The 23,581-nt window shown below is 44.4% G+C and overlaps 1 protein-coding gene across 1 annotated transcript in view; it reads left to right on the forward strand.

Moving 5' to 3' along the window:
• Positions 1-23,581, forward strand: part of CCDC178 (coiled-coil domain containing 178) — a 436,677-nt gene that overhangs the window by 111,995 nt on the left and 301,101 nt on the right. Inside the window, exons 7-9 of the mRNA XM_044294406.1 lie at positions 3,448-3,590; positions 5,930-6,001; positions 11,271-11,424. Of these exons, the coding sequence (XP_044150341.1) occupies positions 3,448-3,590; positions 5,930-6,001; positions 11,271-11,424 (369 nt within the window). The remainder of the gene's footprint in view (positions 1-3,447; positions 3,591-5,929; positions 6,002-11,270; positions 11,425-23,581) is intronic.

Here is a 23,581-nt window from a genome sequence, read left to right on the forward strand (position 1 = left end):
GGATAGCAACCCTGGGGCACTCAAGGCAACTTCCCCTGTGAAAATAGGTTCCTTAGCTTGTTAGTTCCTGCAAGGATGTACTTTATTTGTTTTTCTGCTTGTGTACCAACCTCTGCCTGTTTCCTGGATTCTGACCCTCCGCTGCCTAACCTGACCTCCAAATTGACCCTTCGCTCCTACCCTGACCTCAGACCATTTACTGTTTAGCATGTTCTCCTCCTGCCCTAACCTCGGCTTACCCATGACTAAGATTTTGCCTGACCCCTCGGTGCCGTGCTCGGGTGTCTTTGACCGCTGTGGGACAGCTGTTAACCACGTGGAGACTACTCTAGGAAGTAGCGGCCTGGTGGCTTCCCTGCAGCAAAGTCTAGATCTCTGTATAGATTTTAAAAGGTGAATACCAGGGTATTTAGGATAACACCCTTTGGTTTAGCCCAAAGGCATATCTCTTGGTTAAGACTCACTGCCATAGTATTGTGGTCCAACTCCTCTCAAATGGTCTAAAGTCTGGTGATTGGGGAGGCCATGTCTTCTGACGCATCATTCCATCACTCTCCTTCTTGGTTAAATTGCCCTTACATAGCTTGGAGGTGTGTTTGTGGTCATTGTCCTGTTGAAAATGAAATAAGCGCAAACCAGATGGGTTGGCATGTCACTACAGAATGCTGTGGTAGCCATGCTGCTTAAGTGTGCCTCGAATTTTGTATAAATCAACCACAGTGTTACATGCAAAGTACCCCACAGCATCACACCTTCCCCTCCATGCTCATGGTGGTGTAGAAACCATCTGCTAAACACTCTATAGAACTGTGTACATATCCTCTGCACAACAAAACACAGCTGATGGTCTCTCTCATTATGAAGGCAAGAAATTCCACAAATGAACTCTCGACAAGGCATGCCTGCTAATTGAAAACCATTTCAGGTGACTACCTCATGAAACTGATTGAGACAATGCCCAGATGGTGCAAAAGTGGGCTACTGTGATGAATCTAAAATATTAAACATATTCTGGATTTTTTAAGGGCACCTAAACCTTCATGCAAAGCATAGACGGTGCAGTGGTGCTTCTGAGAGTGATCTGCACCTCATGCTTGCATCGGCTCTGCTCATTTTCTGCGGCATGGATGCAGATGAAGTGAAGTTGCAGATCGCTCTGAGACACTTTTTTGTTTACTAGTTTAATTCAATTAAATTAATATGTTCTTTCATCGTTCTCTATATGAATCTACAATGTAGAGGAAAAAAAAAGGAAAACCATGGAATGAAAAGGTGTGTCCAAATTAGGGTTGTTGCGGGTATCGAAATTTCGATACCCAATCGATACTTTCCTCCCTCCCCCTGTGCTGCTGCTGCTGCCACCAATGAGAAGAGAGGGGGGAGGAGGGGTGGGCGCACTGCGCCACCAATGAGGATAGAGGGGCAGAGGAGGGGCGGGCGCTCTGCGCTACCAAATAGGACTATTCCCATTTCCCACAGAGTGGCGCCCAGCGATGCCCCAGTACTCACCATTAGTCCTGGGCGCCGCTCCGTTCGCCCGCAGTGCCCCATTACTGTCTCCTCTCCTGCTCCACATGCTGCTCATTACTATCGGAGCGATGGGAGGAGACATCAGCTTCACTAGTGGGCGTTCCTTCTCCCTGTGCTGCGATTGGACAGCGCTACAGCCAGGAAGAAGGAACGCCCACTAGTGAAGCTGATGTCTCCTCCCATCGCTCCGATAGTAATCAGCAGCATGTGGAGCAGGAGAGGAGACAGTAATGGGGCACTGCAGGCGAACGGAGCGGCGCCCAGGACTAATGGTGAGTGCTGGGACATCGCTGGGCGCCGCTCTGTGTGGCCTGATAGTGAAAGTCAGTCTAACACAATACAGGAGGCGGGTGCCGGCAGCAGAATCGCATTGCCGGCACCCTGCCTCTGACAGGGAGCTGCGATCAGAGGCAGTTAACCCCTCAGGTGCGGCACCTAAGGGGTTAACTGCTGATCTGCCAGTACCCGCCTCCTGTATAAAGGGGTAATTTATCATTGGTGGTTCAGTGTGCCCCTCAACCCCCCATCCCATTAAAATCATTGGTGGCACAGTGCGCCGGCCCCTCTCAACCCCCCAGTATTAAAATCATTGGTGGCAATGGCCACAGGGACCTCTCCCCTCCCCCTCATTGGTGGTGCAGTGGCAGCTTCTGATCGGAGCCCCAGCTGTGTAAGCCTGGGGCTCCGATCAGTTACCATGGCAGCCAGGACGCTACAGAAGCCCTGGTTGCCATGGTAACATACCTGATGCTGTGTGCACAAGGCACAGAGCAGCAGGGACAGTGTGAAGTCCTATTCACCCTGATAGAGCTGAATAGGACAAGGGATGAAAGATCCCAGGTTCTAGCCCCTAAGGCTACTTTCACACTTGCGTTCAGAACGGATCCGTCTGAGACGGATCCGCTCATATAATGCAGACGGTGGATCTGCATTATATGCATTATATGCATTATAATGCAGATGTGTGGATCCGTCTGCATTATATTGTAAAAAAAATTCTAACTGTGAAAGTAGCCTGAACGGATCCGTCCAGACTTTTACATTGAAAGTCAATGGGGACGGATCTGTTTGAAGATTGAGCCATATTGTGTCATCTTCAAACGGATCCGTCCCCATTGACTTCCATTGTAAACATTGTAAGTCTGGACGGATCCGCTTGCCTCCGCACGGCCAGGCGGACACCCTAACGCTGCAAGCAGTGTTCAGGTGTCCGCCTGCTGAGCGGAGCGGAGGCTGAACGCTGCCAGACTGATGCATTCTGAGCGGATCTGCGTCCACTCAGAATGCATTAGGGCTGGACGGATGCGTTCGGGGCCGCTTGTGAGCCCCTTCAAACGGAGCTCACAAGCGGACACCCGAACGCTAGTGTGAAAGTAGCCTAAGGGGGGAAATAGTTATTAAATAAAAAGTGTAAAAAAAAAGTAAAAAAAACCCCCACCAAAATATGAAGTATAAATGGCCCCCTTTTCCCAATTTCACATGTATAAAATATATAAATAATAAACATATTACATATCGCCACGTCAGAAAAGTCCAAACTATTAAAATAAAATAAAAACTAGGTGGTGAACGCCGGAACAGAAAATAATTAATACAAACTGCGCGATTCGCCATTTTTAAACATGCGGAATGCACGTGGCTTTTTTGGTTTATTTCTTTTCGCGTGGTATCGAATGGTATCGAGTATCGCAATACTTTTTCATGGTATCGAAACCGAATCAAAAATTTGGTATCGCAACAACTCTAGTCCAAATATTTGTCTATTACTGTAGTGTGTTGCATAAAATGACAACCACAAGCTGGTCTTTTTCACGTCTTGTTATAAGGCCCCATCGTGGCTTGCGTTTTAGAATATTATCTCCGGTTAAGCCATCTTTTTACTTTTATTTAATCTCCTATTGTCGATTTCTCATTAAGGCAACAGCATTACTAAATGAAGCAGAAACAAAGCGGAGGTCTGCCCAGATGACTTTTGAGAAAGTTGCCGCAGAAGCTAACCAAGAGAGAGACAGCATGGCTGCAAAACTGGCTGATATAAAGAAGAATCTGCAGTACTGCAGGTAAGAACTGTTCTCTTCATTCCTTAGAGTGGATTTTAATCTCATGCAAAAGCCTTGGTTCTCCTAGCACCTTGTATACGTGATGTTACATGAGCCTGCCTGGATTACACAGCTTAAAGGGGTTGTGCAATGTGATGATATTGATGACCTATCCTCAAGATCCGATCCGTGGCAGTCGACTTCCCAGCACCCCTGCTGATCAACTGTTTGGAGGGGTTGCAGCTCTCGTGTGAACGCTGTGCCCGCTTCACTGTTTTACTGCACACTGTCTAGATTGGTATGGTGGTGCCGTGTAACTACAACCGCTCGTCCCTTTTCTACAAGCTAGATTGTGTGCAGGTAAACAGTGAAGAGGACGCACAAACTTTGTGACACATTTAAACATCTGATCGGCGAGGGTGCCAGGAGTCAGATCTTGGGGCACTTTATGGGTTCTGGTTTTCCAGGGTGGGGCTGCTTAAGCAAGGGATTAGTGAAGAGAGTCCCACAAAATGTATCCCTATGGACATCTGCACCACTTTAGCTCCTCCTCAAAATAATTTGTCCCATTATAAGCATGTCTATGACTCCTGTAAATATCCAATAGAAATTGTGTTCATGCTTCTTTTAATAATATTATATGTATTTCTGAGTTAAAATACAGCTCCACTGTTTGTAAGAGGGAACAACACCATTACCAGTTTTCTTTACATGCATGGTAAGTTTAAAAGAGTTTTCCGACTGAAAAAAAAAATCTAAACTTGATTTAATTTTATTAAAAGGGGCTTTCTGGGGGGGCGTGGTTTGCCGGCCGAGAGAAATGGCTGCCTGAGCTCTGAGCTCCCGAGCCCTAACCATCGACTACATAGCTACAACGGACTGGCACTTGTTTTTGATCGCTGACCCTACAGCAATAGCCTCCCTCCTGGCTCCCATGATGACGAGAGGCAAGAAATCGATAAAGAATCAAGGGAAGCTGGACTTCTTTGTTGAAAAACTAAGGGACCAAGATGGCGCGGGCTCGCCGGCCTCAACGCGATCGTCAGGCTCTGCGGACCCTGCTTCACCGGCGGTCACTCCACCACAGCAAAGGAGTCCGACTGCCTCTAAACCCTCTCCGAGGCACCTACCTCCTATGACCGAGTCCTCCCTGACTCCACCGGAGATGGGCTCCTCTGCCCGGCACAGCGTCTCCAGTCCCAGAGAGAGGGACGGCTCACCTTGCCAGAGCCCACCGAAGCAGAAGCCGCGGCTCCATGGGGAATCGATACCGACAGCGGGGGTGAGTGAACGGGATGCCCCGTCCCTATTAGACTACCCTACGACTGATGATGTAGCCACCGGCAGCATGATAAAAGACATGTTAGTTGTCTTTAGCCGCTCCATGCATTGCGAACTTGCGGCCCTGCTGACGCCCCTGCAGGCCTCCATAGCAGAAGCTGATAAGCGTCTAACGCATGTGGAATCCAAGATGGGGGACTTCGCGGCATCACATAATCACCTAGTAGATGCACATGAGGAACTCTCCGCTGAAGTGGAGAGACTTAAAAATAAGGTGGTGGACCTGGAGGATAGGTCCCGCCGCAATAATATCAAATTGAGAGGTATCCCAGAAGACATACCGCCAAAGGAGCTGGAGACCTACATATTAGGCCTAATGAAATTCCTGCTGCCGAACCTGGGAGACAAAGACCTTACATTAGACAGAGCTCACAGAGTGGCCCGACCGAAACACCTGCCAGACTCTGTTCCTAGAGATACCCTGGCTCGGGTCCACTTCTTCCAGGTTAAAGAGCTCCTCATGAACGCCGCGAGGAAGAAAGGATCTCTACCAGCCCCTTATGAAGGGGTTAAAATCTTTGCAGATTTATCTGCACCTACTCTTCAGCAAAGGAGAGCCCTGGCCCCCTTCACTGCCGCTCTACGGGACCATAACATACCTTACCGTTGGGGCTTTCCTACCAAGGTTTTGATTCAGCATCAAGGAACTCTGCATGCGGTACATTCTCTGGACCTGGGACGGAAAATCCTAGCGGACTGGAACATTACCATACCGGACCCTCCCGATCTCCAATCAAGAGGTCTTAAAACAATTCCAACGGACTGGCAGACCGCATCATCCAGGCGCAGGCCACATCGCTGAATGGTGCCCTTCCAACTCCAGATAAAGCTGTTTTTCAGTGTTTGGGCTCGGTGCGGCTGATCCGGTTGAAAAACCGCCCTCAAGCCCTCACCATAGTGCCTGATGAGTTTCAGGTGTTTGTTCAGAACTTTTGTTTTATCCTTTTTCATGTTTTCTTTCCCCATCCCATGTCCTTGTTATTTTAACTGTTTCTCTTTGCATCCTCCTCGAGTGCCAGTGATCGAAATACCGTCGGGTCCAGAGCTGAGATCTTGTATATTGAGACCAGTCTTACTTGTCCTACCTACATGTGAGTTCAAATGTGATAGTCTCTCGTTCCCTCCCTCACCATGGTTCTCAATATTGCTGCTCTGAATGTTAAAGGGTTAAATAGCCCTTTCAAGAGGTCTATGTTATGGAGGGAAATAAAAGAATTGAAATGTGACATTTTCTGTGCCACCGAAACCCACCTGCTAAAATCAGATGGCCACAGGATTCATCATCCTAAATTCTCGCATATTTTTCAGTCTCACTATGTTAGGAAACAGAGGGGCGTTATGGTGGCCATAAGTAATTCTGTGGCCTTCTCCTTGAAATCCTCGGTTCTGGACCCTAACGGTAGATTTATTGTCTTGGTATGCTCCATCAATAACGTGGAGTACACGTTAGTTTTTGTATATGCACCTAATAGACATCAAGTTTCCTTCCTCCGCCGCCTTGCTTCAAAGGTCCGGCGGTTGCGGTCTTGCCATGTGATCTGGGGAGGAGATTTTAACTCCATTTTAGACCCAGAGGTTGATTCCACGACCATCTCCAGAGACACCCCTAAAGGTATAAAGTCCCTTTTTCTACAAGAGGATCTGTATGATGTCTGGAGACTCCAGCATGGATCTGAAAGGGACTACTCCTTTTTCTCAGCAGCTGGCCAATCATACTCTAGAATAGACATGTTTTTGACGGGAAGATCAGTGATCGCTAATGTGATCTCATCATCCATCCGCTCGATCACATGGTCAGACCACGCCCCGGTTACTATAACGCTTAAAGAATCCCACTTATCCAAACCCTACTCCCCCTGGCGGAATAATACCTATGTAATTAACCACCCTGTTTTCTCCAAAGAACTTGACTCTGCATTGACTGAGTTCTTCAACTTGAACGATGGCTCTGTTTCTAACCCTTCCACCTTGTGGTGCGCCCATAAGGCGTACATCAGAGGCGTTTTTATTAAGATTGGTAGTAGACTGCAGAGAGAACGTAGGGAGAAGATAGATAAGATATTGAAGGAGATTAAATCTGCAGAAGCACTAAACAAATCCTCTATCTCTCCTACTCACTCAGAAACTTTAAAATCACTCAGAACTCAGCTATCTGCCTGTCTCCTTTACAGGCACGAGTTACGCTTGAAAAGGACCCAGGCTACCTTCTATTCCCAGGATAATAAAGCTGGACGCCTATTGGCTAACCGGTTGAAACAGAGAGCTGCTAAGTCCAAGATCCCTTATCTCTTAGATCCCTCCTCAGGGAAGAAATTAATATCCCCAACGGAAATAGCGGACGCTTTTGGAGATTTTTACGCTTCCCTTTATAACTTGTCTCCCCATAGTCTGGTCACGCCCCCGCGGGCGGAACTCATAGAGGATTTCCTTGATAAATTGGGCCTTACAAAACTAACCTCTGCCCAGTTAGATGCCCTCAATGCCCCTCTGACTGTTGAAGAACTTCAAGCCATTGTTAGGAAACTGCCTTCACATAAAGCCCCAGGCCCAGATGGTTTATCTAACTCCTACTATAAGGTGTTCTTCAACCAACTCTCTAAATATATGCTACAATCCTTTCAATCAGCCAGAGATACAGGATCCTTCCCTAAAGAAATGCTTGAAGCGTTAATAGTGACCATTCCCAAACCCAATAAACCAACTGATGACCCAAAAAACTTTCGCCCCATATCCCTCCTAAACACAGATATTAAAATATTTGCCAGAATCCTGTCGTCTAGATTTGCCCCCATTATCCCTTTTCTAGTCCATTCTGATCAGGTCGGATTCGTCAAAGGCCGCCAAATTCAGGAGAACTCTAGGAGAGTCCTAAATATCCTTGCTCACTTACACAAAAAAAAGACTCCTGCTCTGTTTGTAACGCTGGACGCTGAAAAAGCGTTTGACCGCATTTGTTGGTCCTTCTCTTTTGCAGTGTTGGCCAAAATGGGCATAGCTGGCCCTATACTCACCTCGATCCGAGCCTTGTATAAAGACCCTTCAGCTAGGGTGTGGGTAAATGGGTCCCTCTCCAATCCATTTAGTATCTCCAATGGGACTAGGCAAGGGTGCCCCTTTTCCCCTCTCATGTTCATTTTGTCTATAGAACCCCTTGCCCAGGCCTTACGTTTGGAAAAGGGAGTGTCGGGCGTCAAGATCGCTGATCGCAATCATACACTGAGTCTATATGCAGATGATGTGATACTCACGCTTACCGACCCTGCCTCTTCCCTACCCGCAGCCTTAGATATGATCTCATATTTTGGTCAATTATCATATTATAAACTAAACACCACGAAATCCCAGGCCCTACCCCTTAACTTAGACCCCCGAACAGTGGCGTCCCTGAAAGAGAAGCACGACTTGGATTGGCAACCAACCCAAATTCAATATCTGGGCATCCATCTCACCTCCTCACCTCAGGGTTTGTATTCAGCCAACTACCCTCCTCTCTTAGCTAGTCTCAAGAAAGACCTTGAGCACTATGATAAATTTGAAATCTCCTGGCTAGGCAGGTTAGCTACCTTCCAAATGTTTGCCTTACCCAAATTTCTCTATCTATTTCGGGTCCTCCCTATAAAACTTCCTTTGTCCTATTTTTCCCAATGCAATAAGCTGCTAAATAACTTCCTCTGGCATGGCAGGAAACCTAGAATAGCATCTAAAATCCTTCAGATTAGGAAACAATTGGGCGGTATTAGCCTTCCCAATATACATGACTATTATTTAGCGACACAAATTGCCCAACTTGAGAGCTGGTGGAAATCAGATTTCTCTAAACAGTGGGTTCATATTGATTCCACGGAAGTCCCAAGAGGAGACCTGAAAGCTTTGTTGATAGCCTCCTTGAATGGCTCCTTCAAAAAACCCGACCTGAGCTTTCTTGCTTCCACTGCGGTAGACAGCTGGATCCGGTATCACATCCTCACATCCAAAGGGTCCCGTCCTGTCTCCAGCCCTCTTCCACTAGGGGTATTAGATTACCTTGTCCCGGATTTAGGGGTGAGTGCCTGGTATAAATATGGCATAACTGAGACCCTGCAGCTGTTCCAGAATGCTGGACTTTCTTCCTTTGAAAGTCTTCACACTGCCTTCCAGGTTCCCAACGTAGAGTTTTACAAATTTCTCAGAATTAGACATTTTCTAGCAGATAACCCTTCTCTGTCAATGGCAAATATGCGGATCCTGGAACTATGGTCTCTACCTAATCCGAAACAAAAAATCCTTCGCCCTTTATATTCTCAGCTTAGTGGTAAAGACACTTTTACTATGAGTGCACCTCTCACTTCCTGGGAACGGGATTTGGAGACTAAGTTCACACCTATACAATGGCAAGCGGCTTTTAAATACGTCTCGAGCAATATCACTTGTGTGACCCAGTACGAATCTTTTGTGAAGACCTCCTTGAGATGGTACTTCACCCCTGAAAGGCTACATCTGATATATTCGTCTGTCTCTCCCCTGTGCTGGAGGAGCTGTGGTAGTAAGGGCACGTTATACCACATATTGTGGACCTGCCCAGTGATTCAGTCATTTTGGAAAGACGTTTTCTCTCTAATCTCCAGAATCACTGTCTCAAGGTATTCCCTGGACCCCCCCTCCCCCTCCTTAGCATTATTATTGATTGGTATCACAGAGGTGCCCATCGCATATAGAGGCTTAGCTTGTCATATCTTCCTATCTGCCAAATTAGCCATCACCTCTAGATGGAAATCTGTTCTCCCCCCTAAGATAGAGGAAGTAATCCAAAGGGTTAACAAAACTTGCCTTTATGAGCAAATAATGGCCTTTGCAACCTTGAATAGCAACTGTAACACGGTGAAATATGAGAAAACCTGGCGGGTATGGAAGGCATCATCATTCATGCCTCCCTCCTGATCACAATACCTGTGTGCATAGTAGCTCATACGTTCTGTTCCCCCCCCCCCCACTGGTACATCTGAGGAACTGTTGCTTGCTTGTTATGTACTACACACTTGATGGTTCTAACCGTCTGTGCTGTCTATTTGTGTTGATTCCCGTGCCTGGGAGTCTTGTTATAATCTATGCTTACATGTGAGCTATCTCACCTGCGTGTGAGGATCGATTATGCTTGTTCTTGAGGAAATTTCTCAATAAAAAACCTATTGATTATAAAAGGGGCTTTCTGACATTTTAATACTAATTACCTATCCTCTGAATCGTGGGGGTCCAACACCCGGGACCCTCGCCAATGAGCTGTTCAAGAAGGCAGCAGTGTTTGCAGTAGTGCTATGGCCTTCTCACAGCTTTTCCTAGGCCAGTAAAGACACGTTCATCTATCATGTCACCTAGGAGTAGCTCAACCCATAGAAGTGAATGAGGCTGAGCTGCAATAACAAGCACAGCCACTATACAATGTACGGCGCTGTGCTTGGTAAGCTGCAGCACTCACAGGAGCGCCGGTGCCTTTTGAAACTGCTGATCGCCGGGGTGTCGGACCCCCACCGATCAGATACTGATAACCTGATAGGTCATCAGTATTAAAATGTCGGAAAACCTGTTTAACTTGTTGATTTAATTTGATTTGCCTTATTAAAATGTGACATAATGCAAATTACTAATATACTGCTATTTTTATAAATACAGGTATTGTGCCATTTCAGCTGCACTGAGGTTTGCTTATAAGACGCGATGTTCTGACTCAGACTACGGTCGCCGGAGAGCTTTCTCCTCCCCCTTCTGGGTGTTGGCATCTGACCAGTTACATGATGAAGCAGCTCTCTGTTTGACTTAGTTTATTAACTAAGCCAGCCCCCTGGGACAGCTGATTGGGAGATAAAGAATTGAATTAAGCCAGACAGCCAGCTCCTTCATACACATCACCAGCACATAGAGCAATAGGAAATGGCCGGCCACTGTAACGCCACAGCTTTTTAAAAAAAAAATGCAAACTGTATGCGAATGCGGCTGAAATGGAGCGATACCTGCAGTTTTTTTAGAATAAAAGTAAATTACTGAGGTGCTTTATGTCATATTTGAACACCAAGAAACAAGATTTTTAACTTTGGACAGAGCTTTAACAGCCTAACCTGTGAGACTTTTGCATTAAAAAAAGACAAAAGTATTATAGCAGTGATACCATTACTGGATAACAAAAAAGGTGTTGGTTATTTTTGGTTATGTGGTTATTATTGGTTATTTTTGGTTAGCCAATAAAGGTATCACCGCTATAATTCTTTTGCCTTTTTTAATGCAAAAGTGTTTAGCATCACCTAGACTTTTCTGGCTAACACAATAGCACGCTGAATAACCTGAAAAATGTAACATTAACCTGATTTATTTTTTTCAAACTATGAACAGAGATAATTTAAGCAACTCTGAGAAAACATGGGCCGAATATTCCGTAGACTTGTTGAACACCGACAAGCAGATTGAGAATGGTAAAAAACTGTACAGAGACTTACTGAGTGAAAAACAGCAGCTAATAGACAGTGAAAGCTCATGGAATCATCAAGTAAGTAACATTTTTGATCACATATAGTTTTTTTTAAATATTTTTCTTGTAGGGGTATTCATTCATATTTCATTTTAATAAAAAAATTACTTAATATTAAGATGCTTAATATTTTGTATATATAAGTACGGTATATAAAAGATGGCACCACACACAGTTCCTTCTTACAGGTGCTCTGCAGAAGGATTCTTTAGTCCATCCAACATCAGACAAGAGAATCCATAGCACAAAGTTTTAGATGCAAGATAGTCAGATTTACTAGAAGCTTCATCCTGAGTCCAACCGTCATACCCCTCTGCATACTTCACCAGATATGACTTGAGAAAGGTCATTTATAGACTGAAATGTGATGTGATATTATCTGGATCTAATAATGGGAAGATATATATAGAATATCTCCTGTACCTGTTTAAATTCTCGACTGTATGCAATAGAAACAACTATTCTACTATCCATTTTTTATTTTGTATTTTTTTGGGGGGGAGGGGGGCATTACATCCAGATATAAGTTTTTCTCTAGTTTTTTTGGACGATAATGCAAGCCCTATATTGCAAGAGATGTACGTTCATCCGGACAATCTCTTGTAATATGAATATTTTGGATGGATGTTAAAGACTTTGATTTTAAAGAATCATCCCCATCTGAGAAATCGGATGATTCCAATTCAGAGGAGGAAAAGCTCACATGCATATCCTTATTTTGTGAAGAACCCATTGGATTTTATTAGCTCTTTTTTTTTAGGATAGATTTAGGTGTCTTCCGTAAATCCTGTCTCCATGTAAAGACTCTGTCTTTTTCATAGTCCAACAGATCCCTCTGATATTAGCTTTTTTATTTGTGTAATTGATGTCTCTAAGGCTACTTTCACACTAGTTTTTTTTACTGGATCTGGAAGGGTTCAGCAAAAACGCTTCCGTTACTGATAATACAACCATCTGCATCTGTTATGAATGGATCCGGTTGTATTATCTTTAACATTGCCAAGACGGATCGGTCATGAACTCCATTAAAAGTCAATGGGAGACGGATCAGTTTTCTATTTTGGCAGATTGTGGCAGAGAAAACGGATCAGTCCCCATTGACTTGCATTGGGGGTCATGCCGGATCCGTCTTCCTCCGCATCCCAGGAAGGAAAGCAAACTACAACATGTTGCAGTTTGCTCTCCGGTATGGGAATGCAACTAAGCGGAACGGAATGCATTTTGGAGCGTTGTGTTCAGTTACATTTTGTCCCTATTGACAATGACAATGGGGGCAAAACTGAAGCGTTTTTTTGCAGAAAAAGAGGAAAATTCTGATATGTCAGAAAACTTATGGAACAGTATGTCCTGTATTTCCTGCTTGTACTCTTTAACCTTGATCTCTTCTTGGGAAATGATAAGTGGCATGAGGTCCAAGGAGCATTGTGATAGAATACTGTTCCTAGATGTCAGAAAATTCGTAGAGTAGATAGTAGTAGGGAGTTTTTTTCAAATGAAGGCTCGTTGTTATCATCTTTTGCAATCAATATAGATGCACACAGTGTTAAAGTCCCACCAGGTTCTAAGTTCATTTGTCAGGGTTCTCTCCAAACACTGGAAAAGATCTTTGCATTCACTCACATTTGTTGATTGGGCAGAAGTAGATTCAAAATCTGTGCTAGTTTCCATGTAGGATATCCATCTGCAAACACTAATTCAGACTGTGTGCCCTCGGGTCCATAATTAGCTCTGTTTAAATCCATATTAATACATATAGAACATATGGGAGTCCAGAGCCGTAATTGAAACCCAGCCAGCACACTGCAATACAGGTGTAACAAGGTCATTAGTAACTGTCACGGCGCAGTGTGGTAAATACACTCCACACTGAACACAGAAGGGAAGGGAAAAGGTATTAGGCTTGGAACCTAGGGAAAGGGCAATGGTCACACCTAGTGAGTCCCTACACCGAGCCCTGACTGCTATCAGTATGAACAGACCTTGATGGTAGGAATGTTCATACGCAGGAACCTAAGCCCAATCTCACCCTAACAAGGCCCTGCAGATAGTGTCAGGACACGGATGGCCTATTCCTTCCCAGATGAAGGAATAGGAGACTCCCTCAGGCCTAATATCAGTAGGTAGGGAAAAACAACAAAGAAGATAGACTTAACTTCCAGAAGTATGCGAATGAGCAGGAACTCAGAAAGAAACCAACACCAGGACTTCCACAAACAAGGAGCTATATACTGCATAGCATAAAAGGGTGAGGCCAGACTAAATAGAGGAGAAGGAATGGCCACTTAAGCTACACCTGAGACAAGAGGTGTGATTATCTCCAGCAACAACACAGAAAAGTGAAACCAAAGGGGCTGTCAATCACATGCAGCCAGTCTCCTCTATCTTCTAGTCCCTGTCACAGGCGGGACCGTGACAGTAACACATGAAAATAATTAGAGCACAAACTGGCCTGTGTTCACACTTCTATCTTCAGGAAGCTGATAGCAATTCTATCCTCCAAGCTTGTTCATTCCACCAATGTCATACATTACTGCAGAATTCTTACTTTTATAGTATGCAAATTAGCCTCTAGGAGCGGGGGGGGGGGGGGGAGGCGTTGCCCCTGCACCTAGAGGCTCCGTTCTCCCACCTAAATACACACCCTCCATGTCTTGATTGACAGGGGTAGGCAGCGTTCACATCCTCCTGCCAACCCTGTGCGGTGGGAAAATCTCTCTCTGTTCAGTATTCGGCGCAAGAGCGGTGAGGGTAGGACGCTCGTTGGCTGCCAGCTTCCTCACCGCGCCTGCTGATGCCGCAAGATTTCCTCAGCGCACAGGGCCGGCAGGAGGATGTGAATGCTGCCTGGCCCTGTCAATCAAGACATGGAGGGTGTGTATCTAGGTGGGAGAACGGAGCCTCTAGGAGCAGGGGCAAAGTAAGAGTTCTGCGGTAACGGGGGCATGAATAATCACAAGAATAGCATAGTTAGGTGCAGCTGATATTCGCACGTCGCTAATGTCAGCCAGTTTAATAGTGGAAATTCTAGTGACAGAAACCCCAGATAATTTATTGGTTACCTTCCCATCCTGTATCGTGATGAGAAACAAGGGTTGTAATTGTGTTGCCAGGAGGGGTAGAAGTTTAGTAAACATTTTATCCCCCGGTACATTCAAATCAAGGAGGAGAGGCAAGGTGTGGCTATCCCAAAACAGATTTTTCCCTGTGGAGGAGATCATTGCAATGTATGCAAATATACATCTAAACAATGAAGCTTCACTACAACATAAAAAAATGTATTGTTCCAGAGTAACTTGTTCAGGAATAGTGACAGTACACATCTTATCTATGCCATTGTGTGCCCTGCATGTGATTTGAGATATATAGGGTGTACAACCAGAAAAATTAAAACACGCATCTAAGAACTTTGGTCATATATTGCTAAAAAAACAAAGTAATTCTTCTTGGGCTGCAAAACACTTTATTGAGTGGCATGATGGGAATACATCCAATATCTTCTCTTTTTATGGTCTAGAAATGGTTAATAAACCACCCTGTGGAGATAACTGGCAACATGCGCTATTTAAAAGAGAAACTTTTTGGATACTTAATCTCATGTTTTCCCAGGGGCATAAACTGGAAAACTGATCTTTTGTATTGTTACTAGTCGTTTTTAGCAGCATGATCTGGATTAGTTTTTTTGTTTCTATTTCCCAAGCGCCGGATTGTTTGCTGTGAACAGTCATAGGAGCGGTACCTGTGATACACTTTTGGCGAGCTCTTATTTTCATGTGCCACTAGACACACAACTACAACACAGACAATAATAAGGCAGTGGAACCACAAATCTCAGAATGCTTTCAAAGTCAGTGGACTACGATTCAGGATTCTAGAAATCGCTATACCTGGCAAAGAGGCACAGAAACGAAATATATTTGAAGGCATTGCACTCAAAACGCCCTTTCCAGCTCAGACTGGACTAAGCAAATTGATAACAGAACCAAAATGAGATGTTAGTTAGTTGCATAACTGTCTCAAACAAAGTTGGTGAGAAACAGGCCTGACCTTGTGTTTTTCAGTGCTTGTTCATGTCTAAATTCTGACTTAAGTTCTGTTTGCAATTCCCCAGTGTCTGTTCCATGGATTTGTATGTATTCTGAGTGTCTTGTTCAGTCTGTGGTTGCCTTGGTCTCACATGTTCTCTTCCAGCCTATTCTCTACCTGGTTCTGTCTGTGTGCCTTTCCTGTGCCTCTAGTGCATTGCACTGGAGTCTCTGACCCCTGTGTTTCACTGCCAACTACTCCAGGACTATTCCAAGTGTTAGCAGCCTGGTGGCTCCCCCACAGTGAAGACCAGATCCCTGTATAGGGGTTAAAGGGTGATAATAAGGGAATTGCAAGGATAACACCCTCAGGACTAACCCAATGTCAAACTGGTTAGTTGGCACTGTGTTTTTACAACCATTTTCTGTAACAGTTATGCCCAACCGACACTGCTCTATATTACAACCCAGCAAGACAGCCAGGACAAAAAAACAAAAAACAATTCAGACAGTAACTGAACCACAGGGAAATAATAGACAATAAACCTCAGTGCTAGCAGCAATGAAAGATCTAAGGACCACAGGTCCCACGATACACTGAACTAACACAGTAGACTAGAACAAGATACTGCCATGAAGGGTAGGGAACAGTGCAGCCCTGTACTCCACCTGCACCACTGTCCCTACCTACTTGCACGATCTTCCCTAAATGACAGCCCACAAATTGGTGATAGTCCCAGACTTTACTAAGTACAGGAGCCTAAACCTAATGAGGTGAAAGAGTAGTTAGATAGAAAAAGGTCAAAACCACACAGACAAAACCAGGAACAGATCAGAATGCAAACTCTAAGTCAAAAACATAGCAGAGGGAAGCCAGGAGATAACAGTCAGAGACAGTCAGCAGGCAAAGGCAAGGTCACAAACTAGCAAGGTCTAATACCAAACAGTGACCAACATCAAGCAAGATCAAATAACAAACACCAGGAGATCACATCAGAGACTAAATCAGAATATAGTGAAAAAGTCAGAAAAACAGGCAAAGGGTCACAAACTAGCTAGTGAGTCAAGAATACCAATCACAGACAATTGTGGCCAGCAGCTGCCTGTTAAAATAGCCCACCCCCAGAAAGCATGTGAGGCCGACGGAAAGCCAGATTGGTTCAGCATCCCTTTTCCCTAATAGGTTGACCAGCACTTTCAATGGGCTGATAGTGGGGCTGGTCGACCTATCAGGGAGGAGGGAAGTACGTGACCGATACGTAGAATCTGGAAAAAAACAAACCGTGCATACGCTATCTCCAGCAACCAGAGAATCAAAAGGCCTGGACTTGTAAAGGCTTGGCAATCAACAGCTACTCTCTAATTTAACCAGGCCATGATAATTGGCCCAAATTCAGATGCAAGGCAGTTGCAACTTCCCCAACAGTGTTAGTGTGTAGGTGAGGAGAAGGCTGAAAAAAAAAATCCCCTTTGCTTAACACGTGGATATTTTTCTTGGTAACTGTTTTTTGTTTACATTTATTCAGAAATGGAGGTGTGTTGGGTGCATGATGATTGATAAATGACCTTCTCTAACTTGTTTACTTATATACAGAGGATTATATTAATCTCTTTACAGCCCAGTATACAGTAATGAAACAGTGACAGTCCTGTGTTTAATGTACCCAAGCAGCATTTGGGTAGTGATACTTTAAATGTTAGGCCTCATGCACACGACAGTAAATAATGGTTGTGTGACGGCCGTCTAAGTAACGGGTGTCACACGGCCATTTTTAGCACCAATGAAAGTCTGTGGGGCTATTCACATGTCCATTCTTTTAATGGCTAGTGAATAGCGACCGTCCCAAAATAGGACATATCCTATTTTTGGCCGTTTTCGTGGTCAGACGGACCCATTGAAGTCAATGGGACAGTTTTTAACGGCCGATTGATAGGAGTGCACCCGTCTAATGGCAGTTTAAAAAAAAGGTACACTTTACACAGGAGGGGTTAAAAAAAAAAATCACCTCATCCAATTTCTCACGGTGCGGCAGTCTCTTCTCATTGAGCAGGACCTGACGAAGGACCTGCGATATGCTTGGTGACGTAACCTTCGGCAGGTCCCTTTCAGTGAAGAGAGAAGAGACTGCTGCAGCGCAAGCAAGTGGATAAGGTGAGTTTTTTTTTATTATTATTTTTTAAATAAAATAAATGTGGTGGGCCATTATGGGGGCATTATTTAAACCATGGGGGGAATTATTTAAGATGGGGCCCTTCACTGGGGGCATTATTAAAGCTGGGGACATTAAAAAAAATAATTCCTACATTATGGGGGACATTATTTAAGATGGGGGACTACATAAGGGGCATTATTAAAGCTGGGGGCGGTGAAAAAAAATAATAATCATACACTATGGGGGACATTATTTTACCAGGGGCCGTACATGGGGGTCATTATTAAAGCAGGAGACCGTAAAAAAAAAAAAAAAAAATCCTACTCTACGGGGGACATTATTTTAGCTGGGGGCCTACATGGGGGTATTATTAAAGCTGGGGGCACTATAAAAAAAATATGGGGCATTATTAAAGCTGGGGGCACTATAAAAAAAATAGGGGGCATTATTAAAGCTGGGGGCAGTAATAAAAAATTCTTACACTATGGGGGAAATTATTTTAGCTTGGGGCATTATTGAAGCTGGGGGCAGCAACAAAAAAAATCCTACACTATGGGGGACATAATTTTTTCATGTCTGTTTTTAACGGACATGAAAAACTGATGCAAAACGGACATTAAAAATGGACACACGGCCAGAAAATGGATGCACACACTGGTGCAAAATGCCCATGAAAAACTGACAGCGTGTCCGTTTTTAACTGACTTTTTTTTTACTGTTGTGTGCTTGTAGCCTTAGGCCTTCTGCACACGAACGGGCCGCAATACACGAACACCAACTGTGGGGCAGCTGCAGCAGATTGCGGACCCGTTCACTTTAATGGGTCTGCGATCCGCCCGTCCCGCAAAAATATGTTCTATCTTTTTGCGGAACGGAAGTACGGGACGAAAGCGCTCCATAGTGCTTCGGTAGGGGTTCCGTTCCGTGCTTCCGTTCCGCACCATTCCGCATCCTCGGATTTGCGGACCCATTGAAGTGAATGGGTCTGCATCCGTGATGCGGAATGCCCACGGAACAGTGCCCGTGTATTGCGGATCCGCAATGTGGTCCGAAATACGGCAACGGGCAGCACGCGTTCGTGTGCAGGAGGCCTTAATGTTTCATGTAAATTCAGCACCACAATCTGTTGTGAAAAAAAAAAGAAACAGAATGACTGTCGACTGCTAATTTAAGTGCATAGCTCAACGGAATGAACTTCTCTTCAAGCATTAAATTTGAGTTTTGGATTGATAATTTCATATTAGCTGTAAATAAATATAAATTCTGTTCTGCGTTTCTCCAGACTTGTTGAAATAACATTAACTTTGTAAAGGAAAAGACCCATGGTTAATTTAGTTTGTCCTTCCATCATGTGGTAGATAGTGTTCTAGTAGAAGAATATTTATATTAGGGCTCATTCAGACGGCCGTATGCTGTCCGCAAAAATGTGGATCCGTTTTTGGGTGGATTAGATGCTGTCCTATTAATTTCTATGGGGCCCTTTTCTTCCATTGCACAACTGAGCAAAAAAATGAAACATGTCCTATACTTGTCAGTGAAAATCAGGACATAGCATTATTGAAGTCTATGGATCAGCAAAAAAAAAACGGAATGCAATCAGTTTTTTTGCAGACATGCTGAACTATCATAAAAAAAACGGATCCGCATTTTTGCAGACAGCATACGGCCATCTGAATGAACCCTTAATAGAATAGTTTGCTGCCAGGTTTGGGCGCTGCTAGTGAGGCTTACATGGTTGTGCTTACCATGATGCCATTTTGCATTCGAGCTGATGTAGGGACATTACTTTAGTGAAAGTGCAACCAAGGATGCAGCAAAGATGCGGTTAAGGCCTCATGCACACAGCCGTTGTTTGGGTCCGCATCCGAGCCGCCGTTTTCAATGGGTCCGCATTCAACTCTGTGTGCTGTCCGCATCCGTGGCTCCGTTCCGCGGCACCGCAAAAACATATAACATGTCTTATTCTTGTGCGCGATTTGCGGACAAGAATAGGCATTTATATTGCCGGCGCCCGTTCCGCAAAGAACGGCGCCCGGTTTTCAGACCGCAAAGAACGGCACGGTTGTGTGAATGAGGCCTAAAACGTCATGCTTCACTACCACATATATGTATGAACCATGCCTAAGCACACGACTTCTTTTAATAGCCTGAAAGTCTATGGGAAATATTAAATGCAAGACGAACAGGTGTTTTCGTAAGTGGTGTTTTTTTCACCCTTGAGATGAGTTTTTTGGGTCATTGACCTTTTTTTTTTTTAAAATCACATCATGCTCGGTGTCTGGCATTTTTCTCATATAGGCCTCCTTAGTTGTTTTTTGCAACTTAAAAAAATTAATGTGCAATGTGTGTTGGCATTTTTAGATTAATCAAGTTTTATTGAAGTTTTCAGTTTAAACTTTACAGAATAACAATGCTCCAGATGGAGCGCCATGACAATTTCTGACAGTATTGGTACAATAAGGCAAGACAGCGAGCACTTACAAGTATCGCACAGTCCTATCATATTTATTCCGTCTTGTCATAATTTGTTGATCAGGTTGTCAACAGAGAGTGATCGACAAAAAAGAAAAACACAGAAAGAAAGAAGAAAGAAGATGGAGAGGGGGAAGGGAAGGGAAGGGACCATATCTCTTTCGCTAAAGGGGATATAAAACCTGAAGCCTACATCACCACCGTATATAAAGGTCCTCCTACCTCATGTAGCCATGATAGCGAGAAAGTCCGGGGACTCCATTGCCGCAGCCCAACTCGCCCATGTCTTGTTATATTTATTCGACAAGTCGGATGCCTCTGCCGAGATCTCCTCCATTCTGGTTATTTGTTGCATTTCTTGAAGCCAATCCCTCATCGTGGTAACCTGTGTTGCCACTATCTAGGGATCATTGTCCTAGCTGCTGTGATAAAAAATCGTAGTAATGACCCCTTTTGAGACGACATAGATCCCGGAAGGATGGAGAGGAGCGCCACTTGAGGAGAATTATTGACTGGTTTTGGAGAAATTTTATTGAATGCTTGGAATACTGAATCCCAAAAGGGTTTAATTAAGTCGCAGCCCCACCATACATGAAGCATCGTACCTCTGTCTTTGCAACATCTCCAGCATTTCTCCGAAACTGAAGGAAAAATTCTATGAAGTCTGACCGGGTATCTATACCAACCGAATGATTTAATTTGCTCATATTCCAGCCAGGAAATCTTTTTATCCGGGAATCTGTTGGACAGGACTGAAAAAGAAGGAAATGTACCTCCTTGCATCAGATGATGAAAGCGAGGGTCATCCGAGGTCCTAAAGCCTAAGAATGAGTCCCTACCTGTTCCAGCTCGGAATGCTGGGTTATGAAAGATAGGAGTAATCGGGCTAAGTCTTCTGATACACATCCCCTTGCGGATTAATGAGTCCCAGAGTCTGATGGTGTGTTGCAATAACAAGGAGTGGTTAGAAGATCGTGGGCGATCCACAGATGATAGCCAAGTAATGTGTTTAAGAGGAAGGGTGAATAGGGTTTGTTCTAAGCAAACCCATTGTTTCGTGCCAGAGTGGTGGTGCCAGTCTAACACTCTAATGAGTACTGCAGCTGAATGGTACAACCTGAGGTCCGGTAAACCTACGCCCCCTTGGAGTTTAGATCTGGTTAAGGTAGAGTGACCTAGCCTAGGTAGAGTGGGCTACCCTGCCCCCAAATAAAACGAGTGAATGCCGTTTTGGCTTTCCGGAAAAAGGAGGATGGTGGTGAAAGTGGGAGTGCCTGGAATATATATAAAAATTTTGGTAAAATGTCCATTTTCAAGGCATTAATTCGTCCAAACCACGTTAGCTCCTTTTTGTTGAAAGTCCCAAGATCCTTAATTATCTTTTCCAATAAAGGGAAGTAGTTCAATGATAATAAGTGTTTACTGTCAGCTGGTATGTTTACCCCTAAGTACTTAATGGCGATGGGTTGATGTTTGAATCTGAAGGCTGACAGAAGACTCGCAAATTCACTATGTGGGACAGTTACATTGAGGATTTCGGATTTTGTGTAATTAACTTTAAAATTACTCAAATGGTCAAACTGTTCAAATTCTTTTAGAATCGAAGGGATAGAAATACGCGGCTGAGTGATATATAGTAAGAGATCGTCAGCGTATAACGCCGTCTTATACTGCCTGCTCCCAACTGTAAGACCGTGAATGGATGGGTTCTTACGGAGGGCTAAGGCCAGATGCTCCATCACTAATACATATAAAAGGGGGGAAAGCGGGCAACCTTGCCTAGTCCCATTACGAATCGGTATGGGTGCAGATAATAGCCCATTAACCCTTACCTTTGCTGTAGGAACTGAATATAGGGCACGTATGCAATTTAAAGATTTTGGGCCTACCCCAATTTGCCGTAATGTTGAGTCTAGGAAAGACCAATGGACCCTGTCAAAGGCCTTTTCAGCGTCGATCGAGAGTAAGCATAAAGGCGAGTTACTGTTTCTGGCTATATCCGTAAGTATCACTGTTTTAATAGTATTGTCCCTGGCTTCTCTTCCGCGAACAAACCCCACCTGGTCTGTGTGGACAATGTTTGGGATTACAGGGGCCAACCTATCTGCTAGTATTTTAGAGTACAATTTGATATCTATATTGATCAGCGAGATAGGCCGGAAATTGGCTGACAAAGAGTGATCTTTTCCTGGTTTAGGGAGAACACTTATATGTGCCTCTAGCGATTGTCTAGGGAATAAAGACCCAGGACCGATGCTGTTGAAGACCTTTGCGAGGAAAGGAGCCAGTAGGTCGCTAAGTTGTTTAAAGAAGGCCGTTGTGAAGCCGTCAGGGCCAGGGCATTTCCCACTTGGCGAGTTTTTAATAACGTTCCTAACATCCCCCTCAGAAATATCGGCATCTAAACTTTCTTTATCCGCCCCAGATATCGTGGGTAAGGCCGTTTCAGTGATGTATTTCTCAATCCGCTTTTCTAAGGCAGTTGGTGGCATATCAGAGAACTGACCTTTAAGATTATACAGCTTAGAGTAATATTCCCTAAAGACTTCTACTATGTCTGTGGGGTTATGTGTGTTAGTGCCATCATCCCTCTTAATACAAGGTATGAAGGTTTGAGGGCCCCTGGGGTGTAACAGTCGCGCTAATGGCCTTCCACATTTATTGGAGAATTCATAAAAGAGTCTTCTCCCATGGTCACGGAATTTCCTGTATTTCTGGTCTATCAGGGTTTTAATGGAGTCCCGCACCTTAAGCAGTTCAACATGTGTGCTGGTAGAAAGTGACTGCTTATATGATCTTTCAAGATCATGGGCCTGGGTCAATAATTTCACAAGCGTCGCTGCTTTTTCTTTCTTCAGTCTAGAGCCATGTTTCATGAACGTGCCTCTAAGGACACATTTCATCGCCTCCCACTGAATTGGGAGTGGCGTGGGGTCAGTAGAGTGAATTTGAAGGAATTCATTGATGACACCACGTACCTCCGTCATGCACACCACATCCTTCAGAAGGTTATTATTCAATCTCCAATTCCACGGTTTTGCCAGTGCATCAGGCAGTTCCACGGAGAAGAATATGGGCGCATGACCGGAAAATAAAATGTCACCAATGGAGGCCTCAGGTTTCCAAGCCAGCATATGGTGGCTTATGAGAAAAAAGTCTATGCGGCTATACGATTGGTGAGGAGACGAAAAGAAGGTATAGTCCCTACCGTGGGGATGTAGCGTCCTCCAAACATCAATGATTTGAAGGGAGTGCAACCGTGCAAGTAAAGATCGTAGTTGTCTACAGGGGGCAGTGTTCTGTCTCGCCGAAGAGTCAAGGGCTGGGTTCAGCGTAAAATTGAAATCTCCACCGACAATCACCTGACCCTCCATAAATTCCTCCAATTTACTCAGAAAGCACCTGCAAGAAGAAATCTGTTTAACGTTAGGGAGGTACCAGTTTGCAATCGTAAACATTGAGGAATTAATCCTTAATTTAAGGAAAATGTAACGCCCCTCTCCATCCATGCAGACATCTACAATCGTT

The sequence above is a fragment of the Bufo gargarizans genome, chromosome 5, assembly GCF_014858855.1.
Source record: "Bufo gargarizans isolate SCDJY-AF-19 chromosome 5, ASM1485885v1, whole genome shotgun sequence".
NCBI lineage: Eukaryota > Metazoa > Chordata > Amphibia > Anura > Bufonidae > Bufo > Bufo gargarizans.